We start from the raw sequence: 23318 nt of genomic DNA, 5'->3' as shown, positions 1-23318 counted from the left end.
TTTTTTTTGTTTCCCATACCTAAAGAAATATATCTGAAAAGAAATTTCTGTTAGTAATATCGGAGAGTTTACTGCCTATGTTTTCTTCTAGAAGTTTTATGATTTCAGGTCTTACATTTAAATCTTTAATCCATTTTGAGTCTATTCTTGTATAAAGTGTAAGAAGGTGGTCCACTTTCTTTTTTTGCATATATCTTTCCAATTTTCCTAGCACCATTTGTTGAAGAGAATATCTTTACCCCATTGTATATTCTTACCTTCTTTGTCATATATTAAGTGAGCGTATAGGCATGGATTTATTTCTGGACTCTCTATTCTGTTTCATTGATTAATGTATCTGTTTTTATGCCAGTACTGTACTGTTTTGAATACTATAGGCTTATAGTATAGTTTAACATCAGGTAGTGTGATACTTCCAACTTTGTTCTTTCTCAAGATTGTCATAGCTACTTGGGATTTTTTTATGGCTCCATATAAATTTTAGGATTATTTGTTCTAGCTCTCTGAAAAATGCCATTGATATTTCGATACAGATCACATTGAATCTGTAGATTGCTTTGGATATTGTGGCCATTTTAATGATGTTGATTCTTCCTGCTCATGAACAGGGTATATGCTTCCATTTATTTGTATCTTCTTCAATTTCTTTTTTTCAATGACTTATAATTCTCTGAAAACAGGTCTTCTACCTTCTTGGTTAATTTGATTCTCAGGTATTTTATAGTTTTTGATGCAACTGTAAATGGAATTGTTTTCTTAATTTCTCTTTCTGAAAGTTTATCATTGGTATATAAAAATGCCACTGACATCTGAATATTTACTTTACTGAATCCATTGATTAGTTCTAACAGTTTTTTTGGTGGAATCTTTAGGGTTCTCTATATATAGTATGTCATTGGCAAATAACGAAAGCTTTACATCTTCTTTTCCAATTTAGTTGCCTTTTATTTCTCTTTCTTACCTTATTGCTATGGCTAAGACTTCCAATACAATGTTGAAGAGGAGTGGTGAAAGTGGGCATCCTTGTCTTGTTTCTAATCTTAAGGAAAATGCTTTTAGCCTTTCACCATTGATTCCGATGTTAGCTGTAGTTTTGTCTTATATGGCCTTTATTATGTTGAGGTATGTTCTCTCTATTCTCACTTTAGTGAGAGTTTTTATCAAATGGATGCTGGATTTTGTTGAACACTTTTTCTGCATCTACTGATATGATCATATGGTTTCTATCATTCGATTTGTTAATGTGGTGTATCACATTAACTGATTTGCGGATATTGAACAAACCTTGCATCCCAGGAATAAATCCAACCAATATCATGGTTTATGATATTTTTAATATATTGCTGAATTCAGTTATCTAATATTTTGTTGAGGATTTTTGCATCAATGTTCATAAGAGATATCGGCCTATAGTTTTCTTTTTTTGTAATGTCTTTGCCTGTTTTTGGAATCAAGGTAATGATGGCCTTATAAAAGCAGTTAGGGAGCCTTCCCTCTTCTTGAATTTTTTGGAATAGTCTGAGAAGAATGGGTGATAATTCTTTTTTGAATGTTTGGTAAAATTCACCTATGAAACTATCTGGTCCAGGACTTTTGTTTTTTGGGAAGTTTTGATTACTGATTCTATTTTGTTGATGGTAATCAGCTTGGTCAGATTTTGTTTCTTCTTGACACCGTCTTGGGAGATTATATGTTTCTAGGAATGTTTCCATTTCTTCCAGATTGTCCCATTTGTTGTTGTATAATTGCTTGTAGTATTTTCTTAAGATCCATGTATTTCTGTGGAGTCCGTGGTTATTTCTCCTCTTTCATTTCTGATTTTATTTATTTGAGTCCTCTCTTTTTTCTTTGACAAGTCTGGCTAAGGGTCTGTCAATTTTATTTATCTTTTCAAAGAACCAGCTCTTGGTTTCATTAATCTTTTGTATTGTTTTTTCCAGACTCTATTTCATTTATTTCTGCTCTGATCTTTATTATTTCCTTCCTTCTATTCACTTTGGCTTTGTTTGCTGTTCTTTTTCTAGTTCTTTTAATTGTAAGGTTAGATTGTTTATTTGAGCTTTTTCTTGTTTCTTGAGGTAGGCCTGCATTTCTATGACTTTCCCTCTTAGGACTGCTTTTGCTGTGTTCCATAAATTTTGAGTCATTGTGTTTTCATTTTCATTTATCTCTAGATATCTTTCAATTTCTTCCTTGATGTCATTAATAACCCATTCATTGTTTAGTAGCATGTTATTTAGCTTCCATGTCTTTGTGTATTTCTAGTTTTTTTCTTGTAGTTGTTATCTAGTTTCATATTATTTTGATCAAAGAAGACGTTTGATATGATTTTAATCTTCTTACGTTTATTAAGACTTGATTTGTGTCCTAACATGTGGTCTATCCTTGAAAATGTTCCATATGCACTTGAGAATAATGTATATTTTGGTGCTTTAGGGTGAAATGCTCTAAAAATATCTATTAAGTCCATTGAGTCTGATGTGTCTTATAGGCCCATTGTTTCCTTGTTGATTCTTTGCCTGGAAGATCTGTCCATTGGTGTCAATGGAGTGCTAAAGTCTCCTACATGAGTGTATTATTATTGATCTCTCCTTTTATGTCAGTCAATAGTTGCTTTATGTATGTAGGTGCTCCTATGTTGGGTGTATATATGTTTACTAGTATTATGTCTTCTTGATTTATCGATCCCTTTATTATTATATAATACCCTTTCTGCCTCTTATTACAGCCTTTGTTTTAAAGTCTATTTTATCTGATATAAATACTGCTACCCTAGCTTTTTTTTCAAGTTCATTTGTGTGAAATATTTTTCTCCATCTCTTTACTTTCAGTCTGTGAATGTCATTTGATCTGAAGTGAGTCTCTTATAGAGAGCATATGCTTGGGTTTTGTTTCCTTATCCATTTGGTTACCTTATGTCTTTTCTTTGGAGCATTTAATCCATTTACATTTAAAGTGATTATTGATAGATATATTGTTACTACCATTTTATTATTCATATTTGTTATTTCTATTATCTTTTTTACTCCTCTTTTTACAGAAGACCCTTCAACATGTCTTGTAATGCTGGCTTGTTGGTGATAAATTCCTTAAGCTTTTTCCTGTCTGGGAAGCTCTTTATCTTATATTCCATTTTAATCAAAAATCTTACTGGGTATAGTATCTGTGGTTGTAGATTCTGTTCTTCATAACTTTGAATATTTCTTGCCATTCCCTTCTGGCCTGCAAAGTTTCCATTGAAAAGTCAGCAGACATTCTTATGAGGATACCCTTGTAAGTAACTAGCTTCCTTTCTCTTACTGCTTTTTAAGATTCTTTGTCTTTGACCTTTGGTATTTTAATTATGATGTGACTTGGTGTAGGTCTGTTTGAATTCTCCTTATTTGGGACTCTTTATGCTTCCTGAACTTGTGCGTCTAATTCCTTTGCCAGGTTAGGGAAGTTTTCTGTCATTATTTCTTCAAATAGATTCTCAATCCCTTGCTCTCTGTCTCTCTCTCTTACTCTTCAGGTACTCATATGATCCGGATATTTTTATGCTTCATGTTGCCCCAGAGGTCTCTGAAACTATCTTCATTTTTTTTTTTAATTCTTTTTTCTGATTGGATGTATTCTGCTACCTTGTCTTCCAATTCGCTGATTTGATCTTCTGCTTCATCCAATCTACTGTTGAATCCTTCTAGTGTGTTCTTCATTTCAGTTATTGTATTCCTCATTTCTGTCTAGTTCTTTTTTATGGTTTTTATGTCCTTTTTAATGGTTACTATCTCTCTGTTGAGGTTCTCATTGCACTTATCCATTCTCCTCATAAGTTTGTTGATCATCCTTATAAACATTATTCTGAACTCAGTCTCTGATAGGTGGCTTGCTTCCATTTCATTTAGCTTATTTTCTGGAGTTTTCTCTCGTTGTTTCATTTGTAGCATGTTTCTTTGTTTTCTCTTTTTATTAGCTTCTCTGTGTTCATTTCTATGTGTCAGGAATATTTGTTTTATCTCTCAGCCTTAGCCAGATGGCCTAATGTGGAAAGTGTCCTGTGCGGCCCAGTGGCATACTCTCCCTGCTTCCTTATGCCGGGACCTCTGGACGTGACCTTTGTGTGAGTTATGTGTGATCTTCTGTTGTCACCAAGCCTTTATTGTTGTTAGTAGATCATTGAGTGGGATTAACGTTCAGGCTGACTAATTGTGGAAATTGGGTGCACCTACAAAATAAGAGTTGTTATGTGGCAGCTGACCCTACTGAGTGGGATTTTCCCTAGCAGGCTTGTATACTTGTGCAACCACCCCGTGTGTGTATCACTAATGGAACTAGTCAGGAGTTGCTCCATTGTGGTCTGGTGCCAGCCTCAAAATGTGTTATTTTGGGGGCCCTTGGGAGGGGCTCCCCCATAAGCCAAGACCAACCCCTGTTTTTGATGGCTCAGGGCTACCTAGTGAGAACTACAAAGTGATCCACTGATGGTTGTTGCCTATGCTGGATCTCTAGGTAAGTGGAAGAGACGATGCTGTAGGCAGCTCTTGGTTATCCCCCATCCCTGACCTGCGGCAGTTTAGCAGAGGGACCAGTGTTCTTCAAGGCCTGACACTGCCTATCAGTTGCCTGTAAGTCTCTGAAACTGGATGAGCCTCTGGGCGATATGCGTGTTGGGTAGCTCAGGGACCCTAGTAGTCTCCTGGGTCTATTGAGTAAATTTCCCCCTGCCACTGCAGTGTCAGTTTACGTGCCAACACTGTCTCTGTGTCTCCCTGTACAAGTTTCCACTCATAGCAAGGTCAACTGCTGCCCACCCTGGGCCTAAATGCGCTACCCCAGGGCAGGGGCAGCTGCCTATCAATGTGCAGCGTGCGCTTTGTGTATTGGATGGGGCAGGAACTCAGGGAGTTAAGGGCTGTCAGGCCAGTACAGAACCCTGCAATTCCCTTAAGAGATATTGCAGCTCGTACAGGCAACAGTGGTCTGTTCACAACTGTTTTCCTCAAAATGCACTCACTGCGCTAGCCAAAGTGTATTGCCTATGATAACTGTTCAACCCCAGAGCCAAGCAGGGCACAGGAGGCTGCTTGTCAATGGGCTGCAGGTACTTTGTGGCTTGGGGTAGAGAGGAATCTCAGGGAGATAAGGTCTGTTCAGCCAATATAGCCTCAGTTTTGCTGTGACTTCTGTGCCTGGGCATTCCTGCTGTAGAGCCAGATCACAGTGAGACCAGCTGCCGTTCCCACAGACCCCTGTGCTCCCCGGACACAATATTGCGACTCTTGCAGGCAGCAAAGGTCTGCCTGCCGTTGATTTCCATGCAGTGTCCACCCTGTGCCAGCCAAAGTTTGTTGCCTGTGTGGATTAGGAGATTGGGGGTGGGGGGGCACGACTGTGGCAGTTCACTGTCAGTGGGCCATCTGGGGCAATTTATGGGTAGGTGGGGGTGAGGTCTCAGAGAGACAATGGCAATCAGATCAATATAGCCTCAGTCTTGCTGCAACTTCACTAACTGTTGTGAGTTCACGCAGAAGTCCCAGATCACAGCAAGACCAGCTGTTATCTGGGACTGGCCCACAGGTCCCCAATATCCGCCCAAGTTCATGTTGGCAGCAGTGATCTGCCTGACCCTACCTCTGAAATGCGCCTCACAGTGCTTGTCACTCTCTGTGAATGCTTGGCCCTGAATCAGAGCAGGGCTTGGCAGCCATCCGGCAACAAATGCCCCGGGCAATCTGCAGGTTGGGCTGCGAGGCTGATCCCCTCTGACCAGCACTTCCTACTGGCCCTGAGGGAGGGGTCTGCATAGTCAAGCTGGCATGATCTGTAGATTACCCTGTAGGGAGGCCAGACTAAGGCACAATGGTGGCTGCCTTTCCAGCCCTCATTCTGACTCCAGATAATGGACACTTTTTCAGAATGAATCCTACACAAGCCTCTGACCCGCCGCTGGTGTCCTGGGTGAGTGTCCACAGGTCAGAAAGCCTATGTGCTCGTCGTTCAACCGGACACCTAGGGGTTCAGTCGCCTTCCATCTTACCCAGACAGCCGGGATCCCCTCTGGTTTCTACAGTCAGAGTTATTGGAATCTCCTCTTCCCTGGGATGACACCTTGGGCTAAAGAGCCCCCAGATGAGACCAGGACTCCCCTCTCCTTCAGAAGAGGCTCTGAAGCCTCACTCTCCCTCCTGGTTATCCAACACCATCCGTAGGTGCGGATCCAGCCTGATTCACGACTTTGCCCCTCCTACCAGCTTCAACGTGGCTCCTTTATATTATCAGATGTAGGTGTTATGATCAGCTGGACTTCAGGAGATTCTCCATGTTGATTATTTTATAATTTGGTTGTAATTTCAATGTGGATCTGGGAGAAGACGAACTCTACTTTAACCTAGTCTGCCATCTTCCCCAGAATCAAAATTTTTACATTTTGATCAACTTCCTTTGATCGAAAAATTCATTTGTAATAAATATTAAAGAATATCAAATGTTCAGTAGAGCATTAGCTCCTGGGCCCTTCCCTAGGTCTTAGCTCTGTCATTTCTATCTCAGGATCTCTTTCATCAAGGGATAGAATATTTCGTCTTAAAAAGCAAACGTTATTCAAATTTTAGCCTCAAAACCTCTTTTTCTGATCATTGTTAATTTTTATAACATTTTATTTTTGTACAATTAGTGCGTAAAATTAATGGGCTCCGGATATAACTGAATGATTATAAAAGTATCTGGACTAATAATAGTATACTAGTGTATATTTTATGTGATACTTTATTATTTCCAAAACACTGTCATACGCATAATCTCATTTCATCCAATTCATGTTCTGTTGCATACTACACAGGATATAAGCATGCAAAATGCAGAGGTGTTTAGGAAGTTAGCTCCCCCAAGACCCTTTAGGCTGCAGGTGGCAGGGACCAGTTTTCCGTGGAATACATTCTGTTGCCTCACATAGGTTAGGCTTACATGACCTAATGTATATAAATAGGCTTTGTAAATTCTAAAGTGATATACAAATGTTAGTCTTTGTTATCATTTAAAAAACACACGAATGTGTTTCTTGATTTGGCAATTCTAATACTAGTTCATGCTGATATTTTGAATTCACATTTTAGCTTCAACAATTTTGGAGGAACAGATTGCCAGTGAAACCGAATCAGGAGTTATGGTAAACAAATCTAAATTTCAAAGTCGTTATGATTTTTTTTTTAAAGCTGTGTATCACAGGCATGTTAAACAGTAATGTACAACCTCTGTGCTTATTCTTAGTTGCAATCAATGCTGGTCAGTGGTCACAGTGCTCCAGATGAACTTGTCACAAAGCTAATGTTAGAGAAGCTCAACTCCCTAGAAGTCTCTCACTTTGGTATGTTTATTTTTATACATCAGTGGCTATCAAAGCAGCCTCCAGGGTGCCCACTCTGTCTATGACAGTACGTACATGGAGGCGCCCAGCAAGGAGTGGCATGGCGTCTGTCATTCCACCATCTTCAACATGCAGGGCAAGGTGTTGCTAATGCTGTTGGGGAGATGCAGGACAGGGAGGGGGAGTCCCCATCTATGCTTCCACCCACACACTTATCTCTGAGGTTAAAGAGGTTGACAGTGGGCTCAGCAGCTCTGGTGTATTTACAGGGAAATATTCCACTGAGATCTTTCCAGAATCGGGTCTAGAGACCTAAGTTATTCCACTCTATCTCTCCCACAACTTTTCCCAGGGTTTGGATATAATGATATTGGCCACCCTCAATGGGTAGAGACCCAAAATCAATTGCTCATAATGTTCAGACAGTCCAAATAATAGCCTACCAGGAAAGAGCCAGACCCTATGGAAACTGCATTCTTCCGCTGCCTCCCTCGGGAAAGAGCTCAAGTATGAAACTCATTCAAATATACAAGTATACCTGAGCTTTAGCATGCCTGCAGTCACACTTGGAATGTCTGATAAGCTCTCCAGGCAGTGGAAGTTTTTGTAGTACTACACAGGGTGCTGGAGAGTTTAGTAAACAGGGTGCCAAGTACCTTTCTGTCATCTACTTGTGATACACAGATGTTGGACAGTGTTGCCAGCAGAGAGAATGAGAGGGAACTATTGTATAATTTCTTGTTGCTTAGAAGAGGAGGGCACGAACTCTAGAGACTGACTGGTCTCTGGAACTGTTCGATCAGGAGAGAGGTATTGGGCAGGGGTTGAATTTAGTACAGGGCTAAGCCATACCATCTCCTTCACCACAGTACCCGCCAGTGGGATATGTCAGACCAGGGCATTAACGCCGGCCATCAAGTCCCAGAGGAGGCAAGACAGTGACATAATTAAAGAAATATATTAAAATTACCATGGTGGTGGTAAACAGGGTGAACTCATGTTGATAATTTCTTACACTGTATGAGGGGTACATGGGTGTTTTATTACTCTCTATAACTTACATATACTTTATACACATATATCCTGTTATAGTATAAAATATTAATTTAAAAAAGAAAAATAATAAACCATGGAACCCCTATAATATACCTTTACCATTTATCATATGAGCTTTCCTCAGATGAAAAGAATTATTAGCATGGAATTTCCTTCCCTAGGCTCCTTATGTGCCTAAAATAAATTGATTTAGAATTTTAGATGAATGGTTTTATTTATTATCAGAAAACTATTCATGTTATACTTCCTTAACTATTAAAGATTTTGACAGATGATTTTAAGACCGGTGCTACTGTTCATTAATAACTAGATAATATTTTATAAAGTAATAATAATAAACCTATGCTCTTACATAAGGATAATATAAAACTTTAAAATTTATATTTTACCATACAGGTTATATTATCACCGAAATACCATCACTTTCACAGGATGCCATGAATGTTTTGCAGCAAATAGAATTAATTAGAAATTTAGATTTGAAACCTGATATTATAATCAATATTAAGGTAAGAATATTAGTTGTTTTTCTAGCGTAGTGAACCATTCTTTTCTATGGTAGTGAAATTAAAGGAATGCTTTCAAAAATTTTAATTAGGGAAATAATTTATGTATCAATCATAGGGACTGAGTTATACTTTCTTGCACGTCTCTGTGTTTGCACCTGCAGCTCTATCCACAGGCAACACTTCCTTGCCTCTTCACCAGGCTTAATCATGGTCATCCTTTGAAAGGTCAGTTCAGGCATCATCTCAGAACTTTCTCTGACGATCACCCCCTGCACACCAGCACACTCAATAACTAATTCTCTCTCTCCTTCTCTTCCTTTCCCTGCACACATTACTTACCACAGGAAAGTTAAATACTTCTCTGATGACCATTCACATTGCTCTCTTCTCCCTATTATATTACGTCACTATATTGTCATTGACTGTTTTCCTTCTGGACTCTGCCTTACTCAAAGGTGGGAGCCATGTCTTACTCATATAAATACCAGCTAGCACAATACATGGCAACTAGTAGACACCTAGTAAATTTGCCAGTTAAATAAAATGAAAGAATGAACCAATGACTTGCACCTATGAATGTTTGAGAACACTACTAGACTGGTTAAGAATCAAGGCTGAGTCCTGTTCCAAAGTCTCTCCTTTATCAACTGTTAGAATTTGGTAGATCACAGTTAGGAGCCTCAATTTTCTCTTTACAAAGATGATAACAGCTGCCTCATGGGGTTGTGATAAGAATTCAGTGAAGTGAGAAGTACTTGTTTATATGAAAATGAATGATAGGCTTTTACAGTCATATCTTTCCGATTCTCCAAAGGGCTTGACAGCTCAAAATAAATTAGATGGTTCTCAGTTAGGTGTTGGAACCCAGTGGTGTGTTAGGGTAAGCTAAGAGAAAGAGGTGGCCTTGAAGTATTGAATATGCAGCCCCCGAGAATGTCACACATGTAAACGTGTATAATGGAGAGAGGAAAAGAACTCAAACAATTATCTGAAACCAAACATAAAGTTTAAGTCATGGAAAACAGTCTACATAGGAAATTAATATCTGGTGGAACAAGGCTCCAAGTACTTACTAAATTTAGGGCATCGATTTGGTTTTAAACTTGATAAGCCAAAAATAGAAAGGGGAAATGTGACCAGTTATATAAAATTCACATCGTTCATGAAAAGACCAGCCATTTCTCAGGAAAAAACAAAACTCCCACTAAAAAATGAGCGAAGTATCTTACACAAGTCTTAATATAAGGGATCGTTAATATAGAGAAGTCCTGAACACCATTTATGTCATGAGTGTGATAGTGGGTATACACAGCAGTTTCAATAGGGTAGCCAGAGTATAATCAGAAGGCCTAATGTGAGATAGCACTCAGTATAACACATGCTTGTTTGATGGTCTGGCCTTATTTGGGGATAAAGCCTGGAATTTCCAGAGCAGAAGTTCTTAGCCTGGGATCCACAAACGCTTAAGCATCCATGAACCTCTTGAAATTACATCAAAATTTTATGTGTACATGGATTTTTCTGAAGCAAATGCCTGTGGTTTTTATCATATTCTAAAGGAGTCTGTAATAGGAAAAAAAAAAGTTAAAAGCCAGTTATCTGTCATAGCAATGTTTCTCAGCATACGGTCCCAGAGCCAACTGCATCAGTAGCACTCAGAAGCTTGTTAGAAATGCCAATAAATTCTCAGACCCCAGCCCAGAACTATGGGTCAGAAACTCTGGGGGTGGTACTGGCCATCAGTGTTGAAAACCCTCTAGGTGACTCTGATGCCTGCTAAAGTTTGAGGACCCCTGCCCTCAGGCTTGTTCTTCAGACTCACCCTCTTATTAATCACTTCTTGCAAGTGAAAACAGGAGAGACAACTCAAGGTAATCATCAGACACCCACAATATGGGTATTCTGCTGAATAAGGGCAAATATACACACATTTTTTAAAATTAACTAAATGGGTTAAGATCTTTTTTGTGATGAAAGATTTGGAAACATAAATAAAAGTCTTGCCTTAATAAATATCCATACCATCTCCACGTAGAGGTACCCTGAAGGATCAGAAAGCGAGCAAGGAACGTTCTAAAGTTTCTTACTTCCTTATGTGGTACATAAACTGTTGGCATAAGAATCACTGAGGATGCTTGTTAAAATTCTAAGCCTGACTTCAGACTTCATAAATCACAAGAGAGAGAGAGCAGACATTTTTATTTATGGTTCTCCATGTGCAGTTACACCCTAATGTCTGAGAACTACAACCATAGAATGTCATCTAGAATTTTTTATCCTAAGAGTGATTTAAAACAGGATAATTCAGGTTATCATTAATAATGAGCCACAGAGCATGGGCTGTGAATTAGAAGGCCTGGTTCCAAGTTATAGTTCCCCCTCATGACATCGTGATCTGAAACCAGGGTCTTAACCTGCCAGAGCAGTCCTTCTCTGATCTGCAAAATGGCTTTAATCATAATATTGGATCACTTCTCTTACAGGATTAAAGAATTGAGTCAAATATTACACATGTGAAAAGAACACACTTTGAAGGAAGAAAATTGCTTGTAGACTTTGATTTTGGCTTCTTTTTTTACTATCCAAATCGGGTTTTCTCATGTATAAAATGAAAAGGTTAGACTAGAATAGATGACCTTTCAGGTCCCATTCGCGACTGCCATTTTATGAGATACGACACCCATAAAACTGTAAATGATAGTAAATATTGCAAATACATGGTATTTTTTATTGGAAATATATGGATAGTTCTTACTTTTCTCCATTCTCAGCATTTTCAAGCTAATCTGACAGAATCCTCCTGTGTACCTCTGCAGACTAAATTGATTTTTCTATTCTATTTCTCTAACTCTTTCTATTGTCCTCTCACCCTCTTTTTTCATGTTAAACCTTCTGATATTTTCTCATATATACTAATTTGGATAAAGAAAAGTGTGGCATAACATAGAAGTTGTGCCTTGCGCCTCTCTTGGCTTGTGATGATATTTATGAAATGATATTTACACTATTTCATGCACCCGGGGTTTTAGGAATTTTCTGGTTTATTTATTGCATAATATATGAATAGGAAGTACAAAAATATTTAACATGCTTTAAGTGATTACTAATGTTGTTCCTTAGTGCCCTGATTTTGATTTATGCCAAAGAATTTCTGGGCAAAGGCAGCACAGCACTACAGGATACATATACACAAGGGAGCAGTGGGATCCTGAAATCATTGGAAATCGTAGGAAAAAGAAGAGAGAATCACACAAAGAAGGAAAAGGAGAAGAGGAACTGGAAGAGGAAGAAGAGCAAGAAGAAGAAGAGGTAATATCCCAATACCATATAATATACTTTTCTAATTCACAATAATTAAATTAAATGATGGCATGGGTAATAGAAAATAGATACTAGAGAAAATTATATTTTCTTTATATTTCTATTTAGTCTGGAGGAAATAGCAAAAATATTTCATATTTTTAAGAACTATTTGATCACACTCTGGAAGTCATCGAGTTTATCTTTCTTCTCAGTATGGAAGTCCCTTCACATCCTGACAGCTAATCTGCTTCATTTCTTAGCAACAGAGTCATTGATCACCTACTATGTATCAAGCACTATGCGAGTCAGAGTGAAAAGTTAGAGTAATAAAAGACAATGTGTAATGTGGGGAACAAGGTAGCCCAGGCATAATCCAGTTTATGAAGCTAACATAACCCGGATTGCAAACGCTGACAAAGAGAGCACATGAAAAGAAACCTATAGCACAGTTTCACAAGTACATGTTGTTACAACAATCCTAAAGTCAATACTAGTGGGCATAATGCAGTAGGGCACCGAAAGGATCTTCTGCCATGACTTACTGAAAACATTTCAATATTAAGAAATCTGTTAACAGGTGATGGACTGGATTTGGCCTGTAGGGATGGGGTGGGCCATAGTTTGGCAATCCTTACTCTACTAAAATACACCTATGATTTCTAATATAAATTAAAATATTTATAATTTTATATAATTTTTATAATGTCTAATTAAAATTTATTATAAACTTATTATAAATAAATGCTATTTCTATTAGAACCTAGACTCTTGTTAATTTATAAATGGACATATTGCAAATCATTTTTCAGGTAGAATAGGTTACAGTTTTATTGCCCTGTAGAATATTAAGCAGCCTTGTATCTAATGTTGCAATCTTATTTCATCATTTTCACATACTTCAGCTTTATCATCCTGCTTGTTCCCTCACTGATGGGCTCAATGTATCCTTGATATTTGTTCTCTCATTTAAGAGTAGATCTTAAAATTTCTCATCACAAGAAAAAGATATTTGCTTATGTATGGTGATGAATGTTAACTAGACTTACTATGGTGATCATTTTGCAATGTACACAAATATCAAATCATAATGTCAGACACCTGAAACTAATATACTATTATATGTCAATTATATTTCAGTTTAAAAACCTGTTAATATAAAAAAGCCTATTGAAAAGCCGTTTCCCTATGCAAAAAGCATTAGGTGATAGTCAGCATCTATTCCAGACTTTTTTTTCTTTTTTTTTTTTAAAAAAAGGAAAACCACATAACAAATAGGAACAAAAGTATGTCATTTTAGCATGAATAAAGCACACTTAGTTTCAGGGGCCACGGTTATGTCAGTTTGTGATATTGGCCAGAGATATGACCAGGAAGAATGAGGACTAGGGTAGGCTAGGACTGTACTGTCTGGTGTGGTAGCCACTAACCTCATGTGGCTATTTAAATTCAAATTAATTAAAATGATAAAAATTTTAAAGTTTAGTTCCTCAGTAGCATCAGCTATACTTCAAATGCTCAGTGACAAACGTGGCTGTGTCTTCCAAATTGGACAGCACAGATATAGAACATTTCTATTGCTACAGAAAGGTTTTCTGGATAGCTAGAGGATACATGTCCGTCTTCAGAGGACAGCTGCCTCTAGGCTCCAGCCCAACTATTGCCATGTGGGAAAGCTGGCCTATTTTTACCAGGTAGTCTATTTTCTCCAGAAAACCTGAAATCAGTGTTTTAAAATAAGAATAGTTGGCAACTAATCTGAAAATTTAAAAATACCATATAGGCCAATGCTGGGGGAAGACAATTAAATTATACATTCAGGCTGGATTCAGCCCCCAGGGCCCAGTTTGCAGTGATCTCTGCCTAGTGGTATAGCCATGTTCAGAAGAAAACCTGTCACCCACTTAGGTCAATGGTGCGAAAGTGTTCACCCTTAGTATATATATGTGTAAATGTAAAGAATTTTCCCAAACTGCTGTAACAGCTTCATTAATGTTCTCGTGGCTTTCACTTTCCTCCACCCTTCCTATCCCATTCCATTCTTTACAGAAACCAGAGCCAATTTTAAACAATACGACCCTCAGTGATTTTCTAATTTCCCGTTAGGTGAAAATCCAAACACCCTTGCATAGCTTACAAGGCATGGACCCAACCTCTCTGATCTCACCCCCGCTGTCTCTCCGTGCTTGCTCACTATATTCCAGCCATGTGGGCCTTCCAGCTAGCATTTAGCTATGCTGAACTCCATCTCACCTCCAGTCTTTGTACTCCCCGTTTCCTCTCTCCTCTGCTTACCACAGTCTCCTCCAGATCGTCTTCACATGCTTACTCATTTACATCACCAGTATCTCACCCCAGGGATTTCATCTCTAGAGACCATCCAGGAAGCAACTCTCTAACCTGGAAATATACCTTACTATATATGATTTTAAATGTGCTAGTAGCCACTTTAAAAAAAAAAAAAAGTAAAAGAAACAGGCAAAAGTAATTTTAATACTATATTTATTTAATATTATATTTTATTGAAGAATGATGTACTTTTCTCATGCTAGGCTTTTGAAATCTGGTGTGTCCTTCACATTTACGGCATGTCTCAATGTCCACTTGCCACATTTCACATGCTCAATTGGTACGTGTGGCTAGTAGCTATCATGCTGGACAGCATAGGCCTAACTTCTTACCCTGCTTCATTTTCCTAAGAGTACTTATCCCTTTCTGAAATTACTTGCTTATTAGTTGTTCACCTCACTGAATGTTAGCTCTCTGCAGCAGGAATTGTATCCCCCGAACCTGTAAGAGTCCTTGACATACAGTAGGTACTTAGTAAGAATTTCGTACTGACAAATTTACGAGCATTCTAGCAAAGCCCTCTACAGGCTAGAGAGAGGAAAGGATAATGTCTTTTGGATATTAATATATTATTTGACCATTAAAATGGTATTTAAAGCATTTCAAATTATAAAATAGCTTATGTAATAGATAATATGATTCAAATGGTATACAATATGGATGTGTATGCATTGATAAAAACTAGGGTTAGTAATTAGATAATAAATATGGTAATGATAATAGGATAATAAATATGATACTGAACACTTTCCAGGCCCTGGACTGAGAACTTTTACACACACTATTCTGTCTGTCTTGAAATGTTCTTCCTCCAGAAATCTATGTGGCTTTCTCCCTCATTTCCTTCTGGGTTCTACTCAAATGTTACTTCTTCATAGAACCCTTTCATAACCACCTGATTAAAATAGCATCTTCTCCCATCACTCTCCATTCCCTCTATCCTGCATTATCTTTCTTCCTCGTACTTACCACCACCTAACCCGTCATATATTTATTTGTCTACTTTATGTTCTGTCTTCCCCAACTGGAACGTGTGCTTTATGAACCCCAGCATCTTAGTTGATTTTATTCACTGCAGTATCTCAAGCCCCTAGAAGTGCCTGGCACATAGTCAGCACCCGATCAATCTTAACTGAATGACTGAATTAAGTAGAAGCTCAGGTATTCAGAGAAAATCTAATTTCTTTGTCTCTAAAAATTGACGTTCTTCCCCTGCCCTTCCCTACTCATTGAGGAGCAAAAAGAAATTAAATAGGTCTCCAAGTCAATTTAAAGTTTTATTCCATCTGATAAAGCCCCCTTAGGGTGTTCACTCTCTCTTAAATAAAAATCCTGTTTATAATTTTCCCTTCTGCTTGTTTTCACCTCCAAATGGCATCTTGATATAAGGAGGATGGAATGTCGTTCATAATTAAATCATCATTAACATAAAGATATTTAAAATCCCTTCTTTTCTCTTTAGGCAATTATTGCTGAAATGCAGATGGTGGCTGAAATTCTTCAACATCTAGTTCAGAGGCCTGAGGATTATTTGGAAAATATTGAGCACGTTATTAAACTTTATAAGGAGACAATTCTTCATGCTTTAGAAGTAAGAACAAGATATATTGTGTTCTGTCACTGGTTAAATAGCTTTCACATTTATTTACCCATATATATGATCTGCCTGATTCTCCTCCTCTTGAGTTTGGTAGAATGCTTTTAGAATAAGGCTTCCATCCCAAAGGTTGTTGCATAGAACAATATTATTTTGCTCTTACAAAAGCAGTAGTGTTGCTGAAAAGTCACTATGGCAATTCATTTATGATTGGAGGTTGGAAAACCCATGTTAAAAGACTATTTTGTAAAAGGATTTTCAATCTGTAATTTATGGGTTATCAAAATAAATATACACTTAAGGCATGTCTTTTAGTCTAGAAGGAATTGTTAATTTATTTAAATTACAATCTAAAGAAGAATTATCCCCAGATTGGTTTCTATGGTTATCGCATTAAAGTTGATTATATATAAATATGATATGGCCATTATATATTGTAATAGGAAAGTTTTAATTAACATAACTAGCATTTTTAAATTTTGATTATTAAAATTAAAATTACATGAAAAGCATATTTTATATGGCCAAAAATTCAAGGAAGACTCTGCCAGATTTGTGGTGTGGAGTTATTCAACAAACATTTATTGAACTTGGATATTTGGCCAGATACCACGCTAAGCAATAGAACTAAAAGACACATAAAAAAGTCTTCAAGTTGCCTCTTCCCAGCTGATAGAGAAACTAAAATAATTTGTTTTATGCTGTTTTCTAATGTTTATATACTTTTAAAGACAAATATGTGAATCATTTTCATTCTCATCAGCTACTCTCTAAAATGAAAACCAAATTTAATTGTTTTCTTATGTATAACTTTTATTCCTCCCTTCCTCCTCTTCTATCTTTGGCCTTTAAACATAGCTTCTTTAGAGTAATCTGCATGTCTATCTATAGCATTCTTTCTTTCTTCTAACAAAAATAGCCTGCATAGTCCTTAAGTGGTTGGCATTGGATAAGAAATAAAGCATAATTAAAACCAAATTCAGAAAATCAGAAAACTATATTCATAGGGGGAGCAGAGATGGTTCCTTCAAGCACAGGGACCAGGTCTTACATCCTAGCATCACTGATGCTCAGGTAGTGCCCCAAGTCTGGCAAGTAGTAAATGCTTAACAGGTGTTCAGCCGAACAAGTAATGAGATCATAAAGGGAAAAAAAATGATAGCTTCAACTTCATCATATGTAAAATTTCTGGAAATAAAAATCTTTTAAAACTTTACCCAAAAGACAACAGAAAATATACCCACATCAATTATGAAAAAGTCATAGAAATTATTTTTAAACCTGTAAGTTCCCACCATACCTAGAAAATTGGGCACAAATGTGAGCAGTTAACAAAAATGAAAGACAATAGGGTAACAGGCCTCTAGAAAAATGTTCAGCTTCACCGATTATAAAGAAATGCTAATCAAAATAATGAAGTATCACTTCCATTTCTAATGCTAGCAAGTATTATAGTAAAGCAAACGCTGAAAACTTGCTGAAGGAATAGAAATCAGTACAGTAATTTTTTAATAGCTTGTCATAAAAAGTCCAGAAGTGGAAAATTTCTAGGCCTTGCTACAAAGCATAGATAAGAATTGATTGTCCTAGTGCCAACAAAACAAGAGTTTAAAAACCAAGACCTAGACTTTAGGCCTAGGTGACACCTGATGAACAGTAAAACTATTGTTTATATGGTAACTCCGGGGTACTGATGTGTAGAGAGGGAAGTGGGGGAGAGCCAGAAAAGGTAGAAACCTGCAATTCCAGCCTCCTCTGACCTGGATGAGATGTCAATGCACTTAGGAGGCCAAGACCACCAAAATTCAGTATACCTCTAAGAGACATGAGGAAGTGAGTGGGAGCAAACTAACTTGAATAATTTTCTGGTTTATATCCTGCTTCAAGAGTAATCCAAAACTAAGTCCTCATTCTTACCTATCTTTGAATCCCAACTTGATTCGTGGTCTCATCTGGTGCATGTGTCTTTAACCTTAGGAATATTCACACCTTTTGACTTAATAAATCCTCTCTTAAGAATCTAGCTTAAGGAAAAGCATCATGTGCTTCCTTGTTCAGAATATGGTTATTTATGGTTAAATACATAATGCTGGCATAATGCGTTCTCCGTCTAGAAGAAACTCTTAAAACTCAATCTTGCATAGTATTGTGAAAGGCAGAATGTACTGGACAATTAAAATGATTTTGTTCAGATATTACAATAGAGAGAACCTTCACTGATGAGGGCCTTCTCAAAGAAAAGGAAGGGGGCCTGGAGTTTTATGGAGGCAGGTAAATAAGTGAGCCATTCTCAAGTCTTATGGGAATCATGAGGAAAGATGGAGATGGATCTTATTCAAGTCCTTGAAGGAGGATGGAAGTGACTCTCAACTCTCAATATCCCTACTTTTTGGGAACACAGAGCTCAGATAGTGTTCAACATTGCCAGTGTACAAAAATAAAATCCAGTAGATTTTAGATTTTAATATTACAAACAAAAAATACCTTAAGAAAATTAGAAGACTATTAACATAAACTTGAGGTAGAGAAAATCTAATTCAAGCAAGAAAGGAATTCCAGAAACAATGAAAACAGATATATTTTATTGTAAAAATATTTTATATTGCAGAAGATACCATAAACAAAGATAAGTAATAGCAAGGTAAAATATTTTCCATCCCTATGGTGAATAAGTGTTAACTTTCCATAAACGTTAGGAAAAAAACAAACAGTAAAAGGAAAAGAAACAAAAAGTAGAACAAACCAATCCCATTTTTCAACTATCAGTTTGGCAGAAATTATTTTACAAATATATACAGAGAGACAGATGACCCATTTTCCAATGGGAAGGACTCTAAGACTTCAAAGTAGGGATAAAAAGAAACAAACAAAAAAACCAGAAAGAATAAAATTCATGGTAAGAAGACTAGTTTAGGCTTTTGCAAATGATCTCTTGAGCACTGGAAAATACCATACATTATGTCATGTATAAAGCAATTTAACTTTGAAGATTTTTTTGTAGTTTATTAAGATTCAGATCTTGCATTCAGTTTTCCAGATAAACCTGAATTATAAGATTTCTTCTCTATTGTCTGCAGGAAGTAATGGCTGAACACAATTCCCGGTTTCTCATTGAACTAGATGGAAATAAGCCCCCAGAGGAGCTCTTCATGGTAAGTGTAATGTTCAGTAAGAATATCCCAATTTTGAAAATCAAAAATTTTTTGACTGGATTGTACTTATTTTAATACACATCAGAAATTTATTTACATTTTAAAAACTATTCATTTTCAAAAAATTCATTTTGACACTTAAAAATTTGGTGTTGTCTTTGGTGTTGTAATGTATGTGTATATTAAAAACTACATTAGAATTTAAAATCTCTGTATGACAAAAAAATGCCTCAAATAAAAGTAAAAACAAGTAATGGCAATAGCACATGATAAGGTACTTAATGCAAAACATTGGGGAAATGCAAATCAAAACATTAATGAAATACTACTTCATGCCCACTAAGATCAATTTTTAAAAATTTAAAAATAAACAAGCACTAACAAGTGTTGGCAAGGATGTGGAAAAATTGGAACCAGCATACATTGCTGATAGAACTGAAAAATGGTGTGGCAAAAGAGCAGAACCTAGTCTGGTGAAGAAGTCCATCTGTGTGAAATTATTTTTAAATTGAAACTCTAAGTATGAGTAAGAATTAGACCTTGGAATCTAGGAGAGGGGAAGTAGGTAGTACAGTGGTTCATGCTGAAGGAAGAGTCTATGTGAAGCCCCAGAGGCAAGAAAGAACATAGCGAGTTGTAGGGCTGGAACATAGATGTGGTGTAAGGGGCAGGGAGGAGTGGTAGAATAGTGCCAGGACTTTAGGAACAAGCAGGGGTTGCACCAAGGAGAACCTCATGAGCCCTGTTAAAGACTTTAGACCTCTTCATGGGGGAATGGGCAGCCAGCAAAAGGTTTTAAGCCAGAGAATGAAAATGATCCTATTTCTATTTAAGAAAGATTACTCAGACTGCAGTGCAAAGAAAAAAATTGGAGAAAAATAACATCGGTGGTAGGAAGACAAGTACTGGCTTTTTCAGTAGGTCAGGTTAGAGATGAAGTCCTAACCTAGGGTAGTGACTGTGGGAATTCACAAAAGAAGACAGACCTGAGAGACATGCATGGCAGGACTTGATGAATGCCTTCATGTAGGAGTTAAGGGAGAGAAGAGTCAGAGATAATGCCCAGATTTCTGATTCGATGTAATTGATCTCCACGTAGTAATAATGCTACTGGTGGAGCCAATTATGGAGATCTTCAACTGGAATATGCTCTTGCTAAGATCATCAGTGATCTCCTGACTAAAGCCACTGGTCGCTTTTCAGTCTTAATCCAATTCACTTAGAAGCAACATTTGCCTCAGCTCATCACTACTTCCCACTCTTTTTCCTCCCTTGGCTTCTTGGACCCTACACTACTATGGTCCATTCTACCTCACTGGACACTCTTCATCTCTAACCTCTAGTGTTGGAGGATCTCAGAGCTCACTCCTTGTTCATTTTTCTCAGACTACCCTCACTGCTTAGACACCTTTATCCAGTTCAGTGATTTTAAATACCTTCTCAACTCTGGCAACTATTATATTCATATTATTATCCCAGACCTTTCCCCTGAATTCCACTTGTATAATCAACTGCTACTCAATATATTCAACTGGACATTGTATTGGAAAAACTCTGTTTTCCACCTGTGAGTCTTTCTTTACCCTCACACAGAACACTTCGCTTCTTATACTTTTAGTCACCAAATGGGTGGATGTTTTCCCCCACACCAAGCAATCCTCTGTGACACCAGCTAGGTGTCCTAAAGTTTAATTCAGTTCTGAAGCTGTCTACCTGGAGATAGTGTCAGCTCCCATAGGTTGAGGGTTCAGTCCCACAGGACTGTTCCCACCCCACTTCAGATGCCAATCACAAGTAGTAGGTTTCCAGGTTAACCCCAATTTCTGTTCAACTTGGTTACAGACTGGAGGTTTCCACAACTCCCTCTTCAGGTTTAATTAACTTGCTAGAGAGGCTCACAGAACTCATAGGAATACTTATTTACATTATTTACATTACCAGTTTATTAAAAAATATGATAAAGAATACAGATGAACCACCAGATGAAGAGATACACACAGGGCGAGGCCTGGAAGGGTCCCAAGTTCTGGAGCTTCTGTCCCCATGGAGTCGGAGTGCGTTGCCTTCCCAGTGTGGATGTGTTCACCAACCCGGAAGCTCTCCAAACCCCAAACTATTGGGATTTTATGGAGCCTTCCTTCGTTATTAACTGTTTCTAGTCTGCTCTCCCTTCTCTGCAGGATAAGGGATGAGGCTGAAAATTCTAAGCTTTAAGTCATGGCTTGGTCTTTCTGGTGACCAGCCCCCATCCAGAAGCCATTCAGGAACTTAATCATAGTCATTTTAGTAGAACAAAAGATGCACCCAGTGCTTTATCACTTAGGAATTTACAAGGGTTTGGGAGTTCTGTGCCAGGAACCAGAGGCAAAGACCAATATATATTTTCTATAACCTCACAGATGTTATCTCAGATTTAAATATGCAGGATAAAACTCATGATCCACCATCATCACCACCCTGTCTCAAAAACATTCTTCTCACAGTATTACCCTCTCAGTAAAGGTCAAATCCGTTTTTCCAGCTGTTCTTCTCTTTTTCTCACATCGTATATCAAATCCATCAATCTTAAACATCAGGCTTCTGCTTCAAAACATATCCAGAACTTTGCCATCTTTTGCAACCTGGGACACACTTTCCTCAAGGAGAGGGCAGAAACTCCAATAGGCCTGGTTGAAATTTGCCAAGCATGCAGCATGCTAAGGTCCTAGTTGACACTGTTACCCTGGCCCATCTGCCCACCTTCTATTGGCCAAAACAAGTTACATGGAGAAGCTCAATACAGATGGGATAGGGAAATGTATCCAACACAAACTAGAGAATTAACAAGGGAGGAGAAGGAAGGGCGAATTGTGAATATATAATACAGTCTACCACAGATTACCATATGCCATCAAGACTTTGTCGTCTCACCATCTCTTATCTCAGACTCTGTGTTTCGGATTCTTCCACAGTGTCCTAGGGCTGCCATAACAAATACCATAAACTAGGTGGTTTAAAATGACGGAACTTTATTCTATCGTAGTTCTGGAGGCTAGAAGTCCAAAATCAAGGTGTTGGCAAGGTCATGCACCCTCCAAAGTCTCTAGGGAAGGATCCGTCCTTGTCTCGTCTGGCTTCTGGTACCCCACCCCTGGGCATCCCTCGCCTTGTGGCAGTGTAACTCCAGAATCTGCTTCTATCTTCATATGGTTTTCTTCCCTCTCCCCGAAGAAGTCCCACAGAGGTAGACCTCTAAGGACATGAATATTTGGGGACCAGAGGGCAGACTGTTGTAGGTTGAATTCTGGCCCCACAAAACATAGTGAGGTCCTAACCTCCATTACCCAAAAATGTGGCCTTATTTGGAAATAAGATCTTTTCATTGTGATCAAGTTCAGATTCAGTCATGCTGAATCTGGGTGGGTCCTCATGCAATGTGACTGGTGTCCTTACAAGAGAAGAGCCTCAGATACACAGGGAAAAGATAGCTATGTGACAACAAAGGCAGAGATTGGGGTGATGCATCTAAAAGCCAAGGAACACCAAAGATTGCCAGCAAACAATCAGAAACTAGAAAGAAGCAAGAAAGTATTCCACTCTTAGACTCATCACTTTTTCGGAATATTTAAAATGTTCAAATGTCAATGTATTTAAAGATTTGTTCTTTAAATTTAGACAGTTATGGATAGACTTAAATATCTGAACCTAAGAAGAGCAGCTATTTTAACTAAACTTCAGAGTGCAGAGGAAGAAATGAATGAAAACATCGAAAACGTAAGTTATTTTTAACTCTTCAAAAGTGTTCCTTTTCACTATATGTCATTACCTTAATTTGTATCCTTCCAGGGTTTAAAGGAGTTTCAGGTTACTTTTTTTAAAAAACGGATTTGATTTCTGGGAAGAAGTTTAATATTAGCACAATATTCTTATAGACATTAAATACAACAAAATAAAAGTTTTGAAACAAAGAAAAATAATAAAAGCAAAACAACCAACCATAGAAATAATGAGAAAGAAAGAAAGGAACCAGGTTC

At 37.6% G+C, this 23318-nt stretch overlaps 1 protein-coding gene across 14 annotated transcripts in view; it reads left to right on the top strand.

Moving 5' to 3' along the window:
- The window catches only part of AK9 (adenylate kinase 9), a 98592-nt gene that overhangs the window by 8841 nt on the left and 66433 nt on the right, over nt 1-23318 (top strand). For all 14 annotated transcript variants that reach the window (XR_004950876.1, XR_004950877.1, XR_004950878.1 and 11 more), the window contains exons 4-10: nt 7092-7144; nt 7246-7342; nt 8795-8907; nt 12028-12216; nt 16019-16147; nt 19231-19305; nt 22960-23058. Coding sequence is in view for 11 of the 14 variants with exons in the window: in XM_016135462.2 (XP_015990948.2) it covers nt 7092-7144; nt 7246-7342; nt 8795-8907; nt 12028-12216; nt 16019-16147; nt 19231-19305; nt 22960-23058 (755 nt within the window). In the remaining 3 variants the exon portion in view is untranslated. The remainder of the gene's footprint in view (nt 1-7091; nt 7145-7245; nt 7343-8794; nt 8908-12027; nt 12217-16018; nt 16148-19230; nt 19306-22959; nt 23059-23318) is intronic.

This window comes from Rousettus aegyptiacus, unplaced genomic scaffold, assembly GCF_014176215.1.
Source record: "Rousettus aegyptiacus isolate mRouAeg1 unplaced genomic scaffold, mRouAeg1.p scaffold_m13_p_1, whole genome shotgun sequence".
In the NCBI taxonomy this organism is placed as follows: domain Eukaryota; kingdom Metazoa; phylum Chordata; class Mammalia; order Chiroptera; family Pteropodidae; genus Rousettus; species Rousettus aegyptiacus.
The sequence above is the reverse complement of the archived record's forward strand: the minus strand, read 5'-3'. Positions and strand labels throughout refer to the sequence as shown.